Here is an 18,046-nt window from a genome sequence, read left to right as displayed (position 1 = left end):
TGCTTTCTCCTCTAGGGTTTTGATGGTTTCCTGTCTCACATTCAGGTCCTTCATCCATTTTGAGTTTATTTTGGTGAATGGTGTAAGAAAGTGGTCTAGTTTCATTCTTTTGCATGTGAGAAGAATGTGTGTGAAATGGTGCTTTCCATTTCTCCCAGCACCATTTGTTAAAGAGACTGTCTTTTTTCCATTGTATATTCTTTCCTGCTTTGTCAAAGATTAGTTGGCCATCCATTTGTGGGTCCAATTCCGGAGTCTCTATTCTATTCCATTGGTCTATGTGTCTGTTTTTGTGCCAATACCATGCTGTCTTGATGATGACAGCTTTGTAGTAGACGCTAGAGTCTGGGATTGTGATGCCTCCCGCTTTGGTTGTCTTCTTCAAAATTACTTTGGCTATTTGGGGTCTTTTGTGGTTCCATACAAATTTTAGGATTGCTTGTTCTAGCTCCGAGAAGAATGCTGGTGCAATTTTGATTGGGATTGCATTGAATGTGTAGATTGCTTTGTGTAGTATTGACATTTTAACAGTATTTATTCTTCCAATCCATGAGCGTGGAATGTTTTTCCATTTCTTTGTATCTTCTTCAATTTCCTTCATAAGCTTTCTATAGTTTTCAGCATACAGATCTTTTACATCTGTGGTTAGGTTTATTCCTAGGTATTTTATGATTCTTGGTGCAATTCTGAATGAGATCCTTTTCTTTGTCTTTCTGTTGCTTCATTATTAGTACATAAGAGTGCAACTGATTTCTGTACATTGATTTTGTATCCTGTGACTTTGCTGAATTCATGTATCAGTTCTAGCAGACTTTTGGTGAATTCTGTCGGGTTTTCCATGTATAATATCATGTCATCTGCCAAAACTGAAAGCTTGACTTCATCTTTGCCAATTTTGAAGCCTTTGATTTCCTTTTGTTGTCTTAGTGCTGATGCTAGAACTTCCAACACTATGTTAGAGAGTGGACATCCCTGTCATGTTCTTGATCTCAGGGGGAAGCTCTCAGTTTTTCCCCATTGAGCATGATATTAGTTGTGGGCTTTTCATAAATGGCTTTTATGATGTTTAAGTGTGTTCCTTCTATCCTGAACTTTCTTGGGGGGTTTTATTAAGAAAGGATGCTGAATTTTGTCAAATGCTTTTTCTGCATCGATTGACAGGATCATATGGTTCTTATCTTTTGTTTTATTAATGTGATGTATCACATTGATTGATTTGCGAATATTGAACCAGCCCTGCAGGCCAGGAATGAATCCCACTTGATCATGGTGAATAATTGTTTTTATATGCTGTTGAATACGATTTGCTAGTATCTTATTGAGAATTTTTTCATCCATATTCATCAGGGTTATTGGCCTGTAGTTCTCTTTTTTTGCTGGGTCTCTGGTTTGGGAATCAAAGTAATGTTGGCTTCATAGAATGAGTATGGGAGTTTCCCTTCCCTTTCTAGGTTTTGGAACAGCTTGAGAAGGATAGGTATTATCTCTGCTTTAAATGTCTGGTAGAATTCCCCAGGGAAGCCATCTGGTCCTGGACTCTTATTTATTGGGAGATTTTTGATAACTGATTCCATTTCTTTGCTGGTTATGGGTCTATTCAAGTTTTCTATTTTTTCCTGTTTGAGTTTTGGAAGTGTGTGGGTGCTTAGGAATTTGTCCATTTCTTCCAGGTTGTTCAGTTTGTTGGCATATAATTTTTCATAGTATTCCCTGATAATTGCTTGTATCTCTGAGGGATTGGTTGTAATAATTCCATTTTCATTCATGATTTTATCTATTTGGGTCATCTCCCTTTTCTTTTTGAGAAGCCTGGCTAGAGGTTTATCAATTTTGTTTATTTTTTCAAAAAACCAACTCTTGGTTTCATTGATCTGCTCTCCAGTTTTTTTAGATTCTATATTGTTTATTTCTGCTCTGATCTTCATTATTTCTATTATTCTGCTGGGTTTGTGGTGTCTTTGCTGTTCTGCTTCTATTTCCTTTAGGTGTGCTGTTAGATTTTGTGTTTGGGATTTTTCTTGTTGAGATAGGCCTGAATTGCAATGTATTCTCCTCTCAGAACTGCCTACGCTGCATCCCAAAGCATTTGGATTGTTGTATTTTCATTTTCATTTGTTTCCATATATTTTTTAATTTCTTCTCTAACTGCCTGGTTGACCCATTCATTCTTTAGTAGGGTGTTCTTTAACCTCCATGCTTTTGGAGGTTTTTCAGACTTTTCCCTGTGGTTGATTTCAAGTTTCATGGCATTGTGGTCTGAAAGTGTGCATGGTATGATCTCCATTCTCTTATACTTATGAAGGGCTGTTTTGTGACCCAGTATGTGATCTATCTTGGAGAATGTTCCATGTGCACTCGAGAAGAAAGTATATTCTGTTGCTTTAGTGTGCAGAGTTCTAAATATATCTGTCAAGTCCATCTGATCCAATGTATCATTCAGGGCCCTTGCTTCTTTATTGGTCCTGTGTCTAGATGATCTATCGTTGTCAGTGGAGTATTAAAGTCCCCTGCAATTACCACGTTCTTATCAATAAGGTTGCTTATGTTTGTGATTAATTGTTTTATATGTTTTGGGGGCTCCCATATTTGGCGCATAGACATTTATAATTGTTAGCTCTTCCTGATGGATAGACCTCGTAATTATTATACAATGCCCTTCTTCATCTCTTGTTCCAGCCTTTAATTTAAAGTCCAGTTTGTCTGATAGAAGTATGGCTACTCCAGCTTTCTTTTGACTTCCAGTAGCATGATAATGAAGATTTCTTCTTAAGTGTGCTCATCCTCACTGGCGATCTGAGGGTTGGATGGACTGTGGGGGTGTGAGCTTCATGGGAGGGTTGTCTGGAAGGTCCCGAGTGGTCCAGTTAAGACCATCTTTGATGCATGTGGTCATTCTCAAAGGCAGTAACATTTCCAGAAACATGACGGTTATGTACACATTCAATGTTTCCAAGATAATGTTATTGAGTACCTGACCTGGTGAGTAATGTAATAGGAAAATCAAATGTAATTTTCATATTATAAAACTTTGGCATGTTTTTTTCCTCAGGGTATTTTGGAACCAAATTAATACGGATTTTTTTGTAAAGCAGCCAGCTATATTTATTGTTTAAAAAAAATCTGTCAAATACTTACCTTTAAAGAGTAATTTGGAATATGAAAAAAGTGAAAGCTCTGTAGAGGATAATAGTGTTGGTAACTGTGTGTTTACTAGAGGGGCATAGTCAGCCCTGTGTGCCTGTGTGGTCTCACACTAGTGGGCTGGAGTCGGGTACGCTGGCCGCCATGCCCTTTCTCTGTCTGGGCCCTTCCTAGAAGAGGTTTTCCTAAGACTGTGGCTAATTGTATTGCCTAGCAGAGACGAGGAAGAATCACGGTGCATCTCGTAAGTTGGTAATTGTTCTTAATTATGAATAGCTGACATTTTCTGTTATAAAAAGGTATAGTGTGGACAGACAGCTTAAGTATCCAACTGTGTAATTTCCAAAGCTCGCAGCTCTAGGTTTGTGACATAAGAAAAACAAGAAATAAATGCTATAAAATCTCAGAATAGGGAGAACCTCCAGTTGGTAGAGTAGGCTAATAAAACAAGAAACACATGAGCCGGGCCTTTGGCGGCTCTTATGTGGAGGTGGAGAAAACGACTTCCTCCTGAGCAGCGAGGGGGAGATGTGCAGGTGGGAAGGCTTGTGGCCCGGGGACAGTTCCACCTGAGCTGTTGTGGAAGGTGCCTCCCGGGAAGGGCAGGGGGAAGCAAGGGTCCACTCCTCAGTGAGTCTCCGTTTGGGCCATGGATTGGAGCCACCTGACAAGTCTTTAAACAGTTCTGTGCCTCAGTTGCATCCAGACTATTTCAATATATTTGGCAATAGAACACAGGACATTCCTTGTGATTGTAATCGAGTTGAGAACCACTGAGGCGAGCACTTGTGAAAGGTTTCTTGACGGATTTCCTCTTTGGATTTTCAGTTAGTACAGATAAACCAAATACGGACATTCACAACGATTCATAGCATTTTCATGTAGGTGGGACCCTTGATATTTGCTTTCAGGAACAAAGAGTTCATGACTTAGTGTTTTTTGAATCTGTAGTAATTTTTGTTGATTATTCGCCATCGTATTATTGTCATGATTTCAATTAATTTTTGTCTAAAAGTGTAGAAACACAAACTTGCAATATAATGTAATTAGTCCCTAAGAGTTAGTCTTTACTGTTAGAATTATAGAAGAATTTATTTTTACTTTATGAAATGAACACAATAGTACTAACTTCTCTGGGTTATTTATTACAAGTGTTAAATGTGTATTGTGATAATTTTATACATTATGCATTTCTGAGTTGATTTTTATATAAATAGCATTTATTGCTTTGCTATTCAGAAAAAACTAAAATAAAGCAGAGAAACCTCCTGATGGTACATATACAGTAAATTATATGTTTGGTTTCCCAGGCATTTTAGAAACTCTTATGTCAATTAACATGACAAAAGTATTTAATAGAAGATGTTATTTTAAAGTAACTTATTTTGATACTATGCTTTTAAATATTGAGTGCATTAAAATTAATTGGAATGCCTTATAAATACTTCTATAGGATGCTAGTGAGCAAAAGACAGAACTTGAAAGACTGAAGCACAAGATAGCAGAAGAAGTTGTTAAAATTGAAGAAAGAAAAAACAAAATTGATGATGAGTTAAAAGAAGTACAGGTAAGCTACAAAGGAAATTTCGTGGGGCACCTGGGTGCTCCGTCAGTTGAGTGTCTGATTTTGGCTCAGGTCATGATCTCACGGTTCGTGGGTTCGAGCCCCATGTCCGACTCTGTGCTGTCAGTGCAGAGCCTGCTTGGGATTCTTACTCTCTGACCCTCCTCCTTCCCTGCTCTTGCTCATGCTCTCTCTGTCAAAAATAAAAATAAACATGAAAAAAAAAAACTCCGAAAAATGGTAAGAGCCATTTTTGACTACCAGTGGTGTCTAGGAGTTCAAACATTACTTGTTGACTTATTTTCTAACAATATTACCAAGTGTGGCTTTCAATCAGGGTATTATTTGTAGAAGAGAAGCAAGATGGAGGGTCCACCAGGTAAAGTCAGTGAATGAACCAAGTCATCAAAAACCATCTTTGTTTTTCACAAGCCGTGTTGTCTGAAGAAAAATGCATTGTAGGGAAATCAAGTCAAAGTCTTAGGCTCTTTTTTTTTTTTTTGGTTCCTCACTAGGTTAGCCAGCTTGTCTTAGAATATAAGGAGCCTCTTGAAAATGGCAAATTGTCCATTTGCAGTAATGTGGTTGGAGCTAGAGTGGATTATGCTAAGTGAAATAAGAGAAAGACAAATACCATATGACTTCCCAGTATGAGGAATGTAAGGAACAAAACAGATCAAAGTATGGGAGGGGATGGGGCACCTGGGTGGCTCATTCGGTTGAGCATCTGACTTCGGCTCAGGTCATGATCTCGTGGTCTGTGAGTTCGAGCCCCGCGTCGGGCTCTATGCTGACAACCTCAGAGCCTGGAGCCTGTTTCAGATTCTGTGTCTCCCTCTCTCTCTGCCCCTCCCCCGCTCATGCTCCGTCTCTGTCTCTCTCTCTCTCTCTCTCTGTCAAAAATAAATAAACATTAAAAAAAAAAAAAGTATGGGAGGGGAGGGGGACAGACAGGGAAACAAACCATAGGAGGCTCTTAATGATGGAGAACAAACAGGGTTGATGGAGTGGGTGGGAGATGGGCACTAAGGAGGACACCTGATGATGGGCACTGAGTATCGTGTGTAAGTGATGAATCACTGAATTCTACTTCTTAAACCAATAGTGTACTGCATGTTAACTAAAATTTAAATAAAAGTTTGAAGGAAAATATAGCAAATTGTCTCAAAACAAATTGAATTTTCTAAATTAGACTATTGCAATTATGGTGGTAAGAACTTAAAGATTTTGTATTTTGCGTGTTTTAAAGCATTTTGATATTTGAAGAAAAAGGATATTAGTAACTAGAGTTATTAAAAAAATTTTAACATTTATTTTTGAGAGAGAGAGACAGAGTGCAAGTGGGGGAGGGGTGGCAGAGAGAGAGGGAGACCCAGAATCCGAAGCAGGCTCTAAGCTCTGAACTGTCAGCACAGAGCTGGATTCTAAGCTCAAACTCAGGAACCCTGAGATCATGACCTCAGCCCAAGTCAGATGCGTAACCGGCTGAGCCACCCAGGCGCCCCCTACAGTTATTTTTAATAAAATGACAGATATTCAATAATTTGTAAAGAGGTAATGATTTTTATATACATATTTTTGAAAGTAATAAAGCCCTTTGTCTTTTTAGCCTCTAGTCAATGAAGCTAAACTAGCAGTTGGAAACATCAAGCCAGAATCTCTTTCAGAAATTCGCTCACTGCGCATGCCACCTGACATCATCAGAGACATTCTTGAGGGTGTTTTAAGGCTGATGGGGATCTTTGATACATCTTGGGTGAGCATGAAAAGGTAAGTTTTTGAATTTGTGAAGAATTCCCCTATGAAGTACACATTCACATTTTTATGTATGTATGTATTATTCATTTAGTTTTAAAGATTTTATTTGTAAGGAATCTCTACACCCAGTGTAGGGCTTGAACCCACAAACCCACGATCCAGAGTCACATGCTGTACTGACTGAGCCAGCCAGGCACCCATCCTTCGTATTTTTATTTTTTTATTTTTTTTAATGTTTATTTATTATTGAGAGAGAGCAGGAGAATGTGAGGGGCAGAGAGAGAGGGAGACACAGAATCCAAAGGAGGTTCCAGGCTCCGAGCTGTCAGCACAGAGCCCAACACGGGGCTTGAACTCACAAACCGTGAGACCATGATCTGAGCCAAAGTTGGACGCTTAACCGACTGAACCACCCAGGCGCCCCATCCTTCGTATTTTTAAATATTTCTTTTGTTGCTTTTCACACTGTTTCATTAATTACCTAGTATACCCTTTGCCATCATATTTCAAGATACTTTATAAAACCATACAACATCTATGTTTTTACCCATAATAAGGGATTATTTTAAGTGTCCAAAGAGGAGAAAGGAGTGCCTGGAAATCTTGAAGAACATCTCAGTAAATACACTTCTTTGGTCCTCACACATTACAGAGCATTGTGTTTACTGTGATTCACTGACGAAGAAAATATAGCCACTATTGTTAGGGTCAGAGGACAGAAACAGGAGGCGGGAGCCCCGGAACAGTACAGATGTGAGCTGAAAGAGAAGAGGCTGTGTGATAACTAAATATGCAGCCAGATAGCTCCAGAGCTTACGTTGCAGCAGCATGATGGGCTTCGTTCCGATGCGTGGTCCGCGGTAGCATGGAGGTTGACAGTAGAGTCCTTTCCTGTCTCGAGATGGGAAGGGGATGTGGTCGAGGGCACAGCTGAAAATACCTTTCTTAGAAAAGAGTCAGGAACTTTTCTGACATCTCCTAGAACGTGCACGTACCTGGCGGTTCTCAGAAAGGGATGTGGGTAAAATGAAAGGACTGTGACCCCTTCATTTCACTGCTCCAAGTTGTTCACAGAACCCAGGAAAGGCTGCGGTGGATCTTCCTGGAGCTCTTCCTCGTCGTCTGTAGAAACGACAGATGCTGCATTAGAAGCTGGGATACATTAGTACCCTGTTGTTTGATAACTAACAGATTGAACGTATTGTATGTGCCATTTTGTGACATTGGTATGTTCATCAGAAATAGCAAATGTTATTTAGCTTCACTTTAAGTAATATGCTGTAATTTTAGTTTCCTTGCGAAAAGAGGTGTGAGAGACGACATAGCAACCTTTGACGCACGAAATATTCCAAAGGAGATAAGACACAGTGTTGAAGAACTTCTTTATAAAAATAAAGGATCTTTTGATTCAAAGGTAATTGTTAACAGTTATGCCGCCAATTCCTTTTCCATACTGTATAATATTCTGCTTGTTAAAATGTGATAACTTTAAGTTATTGATTATTTATATTGCCTGGAAACCAAAAGTTAAAAAAAAAATAAGCTGTAGATGTTATGTGTCAGAAGCATTTACCAATGGGTGGACCGGAATCCAGGTTGGGTCTGGGGTGCACATTTATTGTCGTAAGTGGTTTTTGAATCTTTGTGCTGTAAATTCTCAGTCTGTCATTTCTTAACCTCCAACTTGCTGGTCTGTTTTTCCTTCTTCCTGTGTATTTTTTAGATAAGACCAGATATCTCTGTTAGGATTCTTGTGTCTCTTTTCAGTGAATAGGTTCAGTTACATGACTCTGGTATTTTTTTGAGATCTCTTATTCAAAATGTCATGTGCATTGTCTCTGGCACTAATAGCAATGGTTTCCGAATTGCTTTTTCTAATTAAGTTGTGTCCCATGTACACAGGAGGAAGAATTGATGCTTGAACATCATTGTGGACAGACATAATAATTTATGATAATTTATAATAAGGAATGTGGCTAATGGAACACTTTTGTCACTAAAATATCATTATATTAAAGATTTATGTGGTTCGAAATCACTAACTCTGAAGCAAAAATTCTAGATTACCTTAATGAAATTAACACTTTATTGTTATTTTAGCTATAAGCCAAACACTTTATTTTGGGAGATAAATTATTAAATAAAGGCCTACAGAAGACAGACTAGAATTAGCTTTGCTTTTATTTGAAATTAAGTCTGGGTGCTGGATAACTCGTGATGGGTTTTTCAGAACGCGAAGCGAGCCAGTACTGCGGCGGCTCCTTTGGCCGCGTGGGTTAAAGCGAACATCCAGTATTCCCGCGTCTTGGAACGGATCCAGCCTTTGGAAACTGAACAGGCAGCATTAGAATCGTAAGTGAAATATAAAATAGAAATAAGTCTGACCTTTATTTTCATCATTTTAATGGCTGAGTTAATTATTCAGATATATTTATGTTTCATTTCTTGTTTACATCTAAAAAGGCAGCTGACAACATTAAAACATATAACATGGGTCAATTATATAAAATTAAATACTAAACAGGGCAGAAGAAAACAATTAGAAGCAGATGGAGGGTAGGACCCACTCTCTTTTTCCCTTGTCCATTGTGTATTGTTGGGAGAGGTTCTTTCACAGAGAGCTTGGGTTTGGGGAAGGAGTAATATTAACATACAGGAAGTAGGTTTTGGAAATTTAGGGCTTTTGAATTTCTTTTCTTCTTTTAAGTTCTAAGAAATGTGTCATAAGTATTTTTCAAAGCATAGTCTGTCAGAGTAGGGGGGCAATTTAACTATTTACTTTGGGGCTTAAAATTTTAATTGGCTATTGTTCCTAAGTCAGCGTTTTGTTTGTTGATTTAAATTTATTTTTTTAATTTATATCCAAGTTAGTTAAAATATAGTACAACAATGATTTCAGGTGTAGATTCCTTAATGCCCCTTACCCATTTAGCCCTTCCCCCCTCCCACAGCCCCTCCAGTAACCCTCAGTTTGTTCTTCATATTTAAGAGTCTCTTAGGTTTTGTCCCCCTCCCTGTTTTTATGTTATTTTTGCTTCCCTTCCCTTGTGTTCATCTGTTCTGTGTCTTAAAGTCCTCATATGAGTGAAGTCCTACGATATTTGTCTTTCTCTAATTTTGCTTGCATCAGTACCCTCCAGTTCCATCCATGTAGTTGCAAATGGCAAGATTTCATTCTTTTTGATTGCCGAGTAATACTCCATTGTATGTATATGTGTGTGTGTGTGTGTGTGTATGTGTATGTATATATATACATATATATATATATATTTGTACACACCATATATCTATATACACCATATATGTATACACGCCGTGTGTGTGTGTGTGTATATATATATATATATATACACACTATATACACACACACACACACACACACATATGTACATATACCACATCTTCTTTATCCATTCCTCCACAGATGGACGTTTGGGCTCTTTCCATACTTTGGTTATTGTCAATAGTGCTGCTATAAACATGGGGGTGCATGTGCCCCTTCGAAATAGCACACCTGTATCCCATGGATAAATGCCTACTAGTGCAATTGCTGGGTCGTAGGGTAGTTCTATTTTTCGTTTCTTGAGGAACCTCCATACTGTTTTCCAGAGTGGCTGCACCAGCTTGTATTCCCATGTTATGTTCTTGACTGATGAGTTTTTGACATCATCTATTCTTATTCTGGGCAAAGAGAATTTTAGCAGTTTCAACATCTTAGTTCTCTCAGTATAATTATATTACATTTTTGTGTTAGTTTGTCACAGATTTTTGTTTAATAAATGTTAAATATTTGTTATTTTGTGTATATGAATATTTTTCACAGCTGAGACATATATTTTATGTGTATATTTCCTTTCTTGTACATCTTTTATTCTTAATAATTTCCTCATTTTTTCAATTGATTGGGGGTTTTTTTGTTTAATATCACATATTTTCCACAATCTTTTTATCAGATGCTAAAGCATATTTGGGATCTATGTGTTGTATGTATTTTTTCTTAGTATTATCCCTTCTAGAGCCTTTGTCCCCCTGTCCCAACATGGACCAGTTCTTCCCCCAGGCTGCTGCTCCCATCTGTGGGGACCTCTCTTCACTGTGATTCTGGCTGTTTCTCTGAATCTCTTTTCTGATGTGTTGTCTTATTAGGGGTCCTTGTCTTTCTTAGTTCCGTCCTTCATTTTTCTAGGATACATCCTGCACTTTAGAAAGGGTGTATTGGATGAAAACTGTTTTGAGATCCTGCGTGTCTAAAATTATCTGTGTTACGCTGTTCTGTCTGGTCAGTAATTGGACTGGGTTTATAGTACTGGGCAAGAAATGGTTTAGTCTCACAATTTTGAAGGCCTTATTCTATTGTAGTAGTTCTCAGAGTGTGATCCCTGAGCTAGCAGTGTCCGTGTCACCTGGACACTTGTTAAAAGTGCACATTTTTGAGCTCTATCCAGACTTTACTGAATCAGATACACTGGGGGTGCTGGGGTGTGGCACCTTACAGTCTGTGTTTGATTTGTGTGAAGCACGGATGCGCAGCAGAGCGTAGCAGTGTGCACTGGTCCTAACAGGACAACCTCTCAGATACTGTGGGAATTTTTTTTTTCAGTATATGAAATTTATTGTCAAATTGGTTTCCATACAACACCCAGTGCTCATCCCAAAAGGTGCCCTCCTCAATACCCATCTCCCACCCCCCCATCAACCCTCAGTTTGTTCTCAGTTTTTAAGAGTCACTTATGCTTTGACTCTCTCTACTGTGGGAATTTTTGAGGGGAGAAGGTAAGTCATGTCTCTAGAAGAGTCTTCACACTTTCTGCCTAGATGGGAGTGGAAGGGAGTGAATGGGGATTATAAGTTTGCCTTTCTGGGATGTATTAAGAGGATAGTCCCTTCTCGGTGGGCGAGGGAATCTGAGGTTGATGTATTTATTATATCGACTGGTAGAAAATTCTCTATATTTAGCTCTATTGTCTTCTAAGTACCTATTGTCCACAATTCCTGAACATTTGGAATTCTCCTTTTTGACTTTTCTTCCTGCGGCTACTCAACTTTTAGCTTTTTGCATTCCGTTATGTCAGTTACCACCTTTCAAAATTATTGAAATTATTCCACTGCAGTACTTTGCTCTTCTGTTCTCTTTATCTGTGTGCATGTATATCTTCTTTTTATTCCCTTGGTTCCATTTTGGTAGGGTTTTAGAAGGGATATGAAGGTGTTGTTACTTCTGCTGGTGTTGATATATAAAATAGAATAAGTTTTATAAAATTGAATTGTTTTAGAAATTTGAAGAAAACTGAAGACCGAAAAAGGAAGCTAGAGGAACTTCTAAATTCTGTCGGCCAGAAAGTATCAGAACTCAAAGAGAAGTAAGTTAAGTTTAAAATGTATTTTGAAAAAAAAATTGCATTGTGCGTATTCGAGAACATACCTCAACTGATTTTTCAATTTTGAAAAGCTTAGTTATAATCATTATTTTCATTTCTTTTTGTGATTTTTACTCTAAAATGGGGAAGCATATGAAATAATGTAGAAGGTATTCTTCTTAAAAAAAAATGTTTTTGGTAAGAGCAAACATATTTGGGGTCTCCATTTGTGGAGTGGTCCCTGTAGACATTGCTGAGCCCGGGGGAATCCAACGAGAGGGACAGAACGTAGCAAGTTCATGCTCCGGGTTTCCATTGGTATCTGTGTATCTGTACTCTCCAGACTTAGGGCTTCAGGCTCCTTTATTTTGAATGATGCTGTAGTCCAACCTATTTGGTGATCTTCCTGAGGCTGCGCGATCATATTTAAAAACTTGTCTTCTCTTAACTTTGTGCCTTTTAGTGTTGAGAAAAATATTCCTTTATGCAGTATTGTACTTAAGTTTCAGGACCATTTATGACTATTATTGATTGTAAAACCTCTTCTGTACCTCTGGCCTCATGTGATTGCTCTTGACTGTAGGATAGAAGATACTGGTGTGGGTATCCTAACAACTGTAGGACAGTTTTCCTATAAAAATTGTGAGGATTGAAAAACTGGAGGATATCGGGGGCGCCTGGGTAGCTCAGTTGGTTAAGCATCCGACTTTGGCTCAGGCCATGATCTCGGGATTCATGAGTTTGAACCCTGCGTTGGGCTCTGTGCCGACAGGTCAGAGCCTGGAGCCTGCTTCGGATTCTGTGTGTCCTCTCTCTGCCCCCCCCCCCCCCCCCTCTGTCTGTTTCCCAAATATAAATAAACATTAAAAAATTTTTTAAAAACCTGGAGGATATGTGATTAAATATTATGTATGTTGTTATTTGCTTACAGCTTTATAAGACTAAAACTTTTGTTTTTAAAAAAAAATTTTAATGTTTATTTTTGGGAGAGAGAGAGACAGACAGACATAGCACCCCAAGATCATGACCTGAGCCGAAGTCAGATGCTTAACCAACTGAGCCCCCCAGGCACCCCAAGACTAAAACTTTTCTAAATGCATGCTTTTTTTTTTTTGTAATTTTTAAAGTTTATTTTTATATTTTTTTTGAGAGAGAGAAAGAGCAGGGGAGGGAGAGAGACAGAGAGGGAGAGACAGAATCCCAAGCAGGCTTCAAACTGTCAGCACAGAGCCCAGCATGGGGACTCAAACTCACAAACCACGAGATCACGACCTGAGCCGAAATCAAGAGTTGGGCACTCGACCGACTGAGCCACCCAGGCACCCCATTGCATGCTTTTTTTTTAAGTGGTGTGTTACATTTTGCTTCTCTTTTTGTGGAAGAAATACAAATTATTGTACCAAGAAAGAAATTCATCAGGTTGAAAACTATTTTTTCTCTATACAGGAAACAATGATCTCTATTTATATTTATATATATTAACTTACAGAGAAAAAAAACAAAAGCCTCAAACCTATAAATCCAGTGTCTTCAATATTTCTGAATTTTTTTGTGTTAGAGTTATACGAAAGAAACTTCACTTTTTTCCAGATACTGAGAACTGTAGAGAAAATGATTATTCCTTTCAGTTTCATTATGTTCAGCCTTAGTGCTTCATATTCAACCGATTGTCAAATATTTATTGAGTAGTTAGCATGTGGTAGCGATGTTTTGATTCCATTTGTTAGTCACTTGTACAGGGGTCAGACGTTGCCCTAGGCACTTTACATACTTACTATTTTTAGGACTCAGAGGTGGGTATTCTTTCATTGTGCAGATTAGGAAGGTTTGTGTGGAACAGTCTAAATGACAAAGCTAGCCTTAGATTGTTGCTTTTTTCTAACTCTGTAAAGTACCTGTTCTTAATCACTATGTCATACTATCAATATTTTGGAAGGATTGTTTTCAGAACCTTCAGAATTAGCTTTTAATTTTAAGTGAAACAGGAAGGAATTTTCCATTTTTAGAGTTATTATCAAGAATGAATTCATGCTGGTTAATAATCGTTTACTTGAACCCTAAGATTTAACTGACTCTGGGTTGTGAGTGACAGTCTTTTCTGGGATACTTCCAAAGAAAAGAGTAGTTGAAAAATGAGTATGGTCTTTCAATTTTAAATTCTAATCTGACAAAATGGAGACATTTGCCATTTTAATACAACTTCTACAGAAACGTGCAAGTTGGCTTAATTCAGCCCACATTTATGGTAAAACTGTGTCCACAGAATGAATTGTTGAGGTGAGTGAGTATGTAGTACGTGTTCCCAGGGCTAGAGTGAGGCTGCACCATGGAACAGGACGAGATGGTGGAGATGTTCTGTAACCTGCATTATCCAGTCTGGTAGCCACCAGCACTGCAGTGTGTGGAATTCGACCGAGGAATTGAATTTGAAGTTTTGTTTGCTTTTAGTAATTTAAATTTGAAAAGCCCCATGTGGCTAGTGGCCACCATACTGGAAACCTCAGTTCTGTCTAGTCCTATGTGCAGGAGAACAAGGTATGTAGAGCACTTAGAGAGGTGATAAAATGCACTGTTGGCCAAATGGAGCTTAGACACACCCATGTATGAATTGTAGATCTTCTACTGATGATTGGTGAAATGTGAAATAATCTGTTGGGGTCTAAGTCTTCATTTTTGTAAGATGAGAATCATAATATTCATTTTGAACTGTGGTTCTGAGGATTACATGAGACATGACATGCTTTTTTTGTTGCTGTTTATTGTTTTGTCTTTTAAAATACTTATTTTGAGAGAGAGAGTGCATGGGTGCTAGCGGGGGAGCAGCAGAGAGACAGGGAGAGAGAGAATCCCAAGCAGGGTCCGTGATCTCAATGCAGAGCCCTACATGGGGCTCGATCTCACAAACCATGAGATCCTGACCTGAGCCACAATCAAGAGTTGGATGCTTAACAGTGTGAGCCACCCAGGTGCCCCTTGTTTTGTTTTGTTTTGTTTTGTTTATATTTGTCACAGTCTGGGGCATTTTGTAAGTAGTTACATATTTGTTGAAGGACTGACTGGGTAATAATCTGGAATAGTACTGTTCTATTTGATAAAATAATAAATTCGTACAAGTATTTCTTAAGGAAAATAATTTAAAAGGACAGTTATAAACTTGGACAAACAGGCACGTAGGTAGAGAATTGGATTTTTGAAATGAGTTTTAAAATTTTATTTATATTTTTGTTAAATAGAGATTTCAAGGAGTTAGAGTGAGGGGTGGGGTAAGGATAAGAGGGGCTGACTGTATTCCAGGCACATGGGGCACCCTGAAGAAGCAGACAGAGGACAGGGTGTTTCCGGAGAATAGAATTTCTAGAGATTGACATGTGGTGCTGCTGGACTGGCCTCAAATGATGTACAACTGAAGAGACAGATAGGGTCAGTCTTCTGACAGGGCCCTGAATGTCACATGGAGAAATTGGCCCGCCAGCAGCGGGACGTCGCCACCCTGTAAGAGCCGGGCTTCAGTCCTCCCAGTTCGTGCTAATGATACTTCAAACGCAAATATTGGCAGTATTATCGTTAATTAAATTCTTATATAGAAGCTCACTGTAGTATCTAAGGATAATGTAGTCAAATCTCTCTTAAACCCCTTGGCCTTTAATTAAATTTTAATGTTTTCCTAGATTCCAGAGCAGGACTTCAGAAGCCGCCAAGCTGGAAGCTGAAGTGAGCAGAGCGCAGGAAACAATTAAAGCCGCAGAAGTGCTAATTAATCAGCTTGACCGAGAGCACAAAAGATGGAACGCACAGGTTTGTCTGAGAGAGACAGAGGTCAGGAAGAGGCTTCCTTTAAAACACAGAAAAATCTGTAATGTGTTTGTTAGAAAAAGAAAAAAAGGGGCGAAATATCCCTCAACTTTCCACTAGGTTAGGATAAATGACCTAGATTTTAATGGCCATTGTGTGAGTTGATTTTTAAGCAGAATGTTTTTATGTGAGTGGGTTTTGGACATTGTGGCCTGTTCCTCTTCCCGTTGCATACGTTACGGAGGGAAAGGCAGGGGTGACGATGACTTGAGGGGAAATGTCGTAGTTCTCTCCAGAGATTACCCTGAACTTCACCTTCCAGGACAGCAAGGTCAGGATTTGACAGTGCTGGCCACTGATTTCTTCTACAAATAATCTGTTATTTTGACTTTGTTACCATGTTGTCTCATTTTTTTTGGTTGATAGGTTCGTTTTTCTTAAACCAGTTAGATCCCTCCCTACGGGATTCCCTCCTGTGCTCACCCTGGAGTGTTTGAGTGCCTCAGCATTCCCTTCCTCAGCCCCTGTCCCTGCACCTGTTCTGGGCTTGTCTCGTCTAGTCTCAGTAATGTCCTCCATGCCATGTTGGTGACCAAAGCTGTATTTCCAGACTGCTGGGTTGTTAGGGGTTTGTTTTTTGTTTTTTTGTTTTGGTCCAGCCTTCATTTTCATTTTATTTTTAGTTATTTTCTTACTGAATTACAGTTGACTTACAATATTATATTAGTTTCAGGTGTTCAACATAGCGATTCAACATTTATGTACATTACAAAATGTCTAGTTACCATCTGTCACCACACAATTATTACAGTCTTACGGACTACGTTCCCTATGTTGTATATCACATCCCCATGACTTACTTATTTTCTAGCTGCGAGTTTGTACCTCTTAATCTCCTTCATGTCTGGCAACCACCAGTTCTGGGTATTCACGAATCTGTTTCTGTTTTTTTCTTTGTATGTTTGTTTGTTTATTTGTTTTTTAGATTCCACATGTAAGTGAAATCCCATAGAATTTGTTTTCTTTGAGTTATTTCACTTAGCATAATACTCTTAGGCTCCACCCATGTTGTCACAAATGGGAAGAGTTCATTCTTTTTTTAAGATTTTTTCCATTCTTTTTTTATGGCTGCATAATACTCTCTTGTGTGTGCATGTGTGTGTATCTTCTTTATTCATTCTCTTTATTTATAGTAAGTTTTTAATTTTAATTTCAGTGTGGTTAACATACAATGTTATATTAGTTTCAGGAATGCAGTACAGTAATTCAGCAGTTCTGTACATCATCATTCGGTTCTTGTCATGAGGAGTGTACTCCCAGTCTCCTTCACCTATTTCCCCCATGGCCCTGTCTACCTCCTTTCTCATATGCTTTGTTTTAAATGAGTTCCCTCACTTAAAGGTACTGGTTTTTTTCAACAAGAACATGTTTTACTTGGAGTACACTTCAGAATATATGGTTCTAAAAGATGCATATAAAACATTCCATCCATGAAAAATAGAATACACATTTTCTTTGAGTACATACAGAAGAATCCCCCTGGTTGAATCACATAAAAAGAGACATAAGAAATATTACAAACTTAAGAAGACTGAAATCCTACCAAGTATATTTTCCAACCACAATTGGACAAAACTGAAGATCAATAACAAAACAAAGCTGGAAAGTCTACAGCGTAAATATTAAATATTTACGATGTAAGTATTAAATGATAACACTGTTGCACAGGCAGTGGGCCAAATAAATCAAGCGGCAAATCAAAATATGTGTCAAAGCAAAAAAACCAATATTCCAAAACCTATCAGATGCCACAAAAGCAGATGTTAAAGTGAAATTTACACTGTAACTGCTTGTATTAAGAAAAAGTTCAAGTAAACAACCTTATACCACAAGGAACTAGAAAAAGAAGAAAATTAACTGAAATTTACTGGAGGAAGGAAGTAACACAGAAAAATCAGAAATAAATATAATAGTGACCTGAATAGACAATAACATACAACATTGAAAGCAATGACCAATTTTTCCAAAAAATAAAAATTGAAAACAGAATGAAACTTTAATTAGGAATCAGAAATCTCCCAGCATAGAAATGTCCAAGACCACATGGTTTCATTGGTGAATTGTACCAAACATTTGAAAAAAAATTAATGACAATCTTTATCAAAATATTACAAATAATGGAATAGAGGGAATACATTCAGTCATTTCATGAGGCCAGTGCAGGATAAAAACAATACAATATCAAAGTCGAATTTGTATGACATAAGTATTGCCAGTCTGACTTTCTTTTGACATCCATTTGTGTGCTAAATATTTCTCCACATCCTTACTTTCCATCTGCAGGTGTCTTTAGGTCTAAAGTGAGTCTCTTGTAGGCAACATATAGATAGGTCTTTTTTTTTTTTTTTTTTTTAATCCATTCTGACACCCTGTG

General features: G+C 38.1%; 1 protein-coding gene across 8 annotated transcripts in view; it reads left to right on the top strand.

The window, feature by feature from the left end:
* DYNC2H1 (dynein cytoplasmic 2 heavy chain 1) overlaps positions 1-18,046 on the top strand; it is a 340,312-nt gene that overhangs the window by 105,695 nt on the left and 216,571 nt on the right. For all 8 annotated transcript variants that reach the window (XR_008290731.1, XM_053204186.1, XM_027051992.2 and 5 more), the window contains exons 56-61: positions 4,595-4,708; positions 6,315-6,475; positions 7,754-7,877; positions 8,694-8,815; positions 11,737-11,823; positions 15,489-15,615. Coding sequence is in view for 7 of the 8 variants with exons in the window: in XM_053204186.1 (XP_053060161.1) it covers positions 4,595-4,708; positions 6,315-6,475; positions 7,754-7,877; positions 8,694-8,815; positions 11,737-11,823; positions 15,489-15,615 (735 nt within the window). In the remaining variant the exon portion in view is untranslated. The remainder of the gene's footprint in view (positions 1-4,594; positions 4,709-6,314; positions 6,476-7,753; positions 7,878-8,693; positions 8,816-11,736; positions 11,824-15,488; positions 15,616-18,046) is intronic.

The sequence above is a fragment of the Acinonyx jubatus genome, chromosome D1 (assembly GCF_027475565.1).
Source record: "Acinonyx jubatus isolate Ajub_Pintada_27869175 chromosome D1, VMU_Ajub_asm_v1.0, whole genome shotgun sequence".
NCBI classification, from domain to species: Eukaryota; Metazoa; Chordata; class Mammalia; order Carnivora; family Felidae; genus Acinonyx; species Acinonyx jubatus.
Note: the sequence above shows the minus strand (reverse complement) of the source record. Positions and strands in the feature narration are given on the sequence as shown.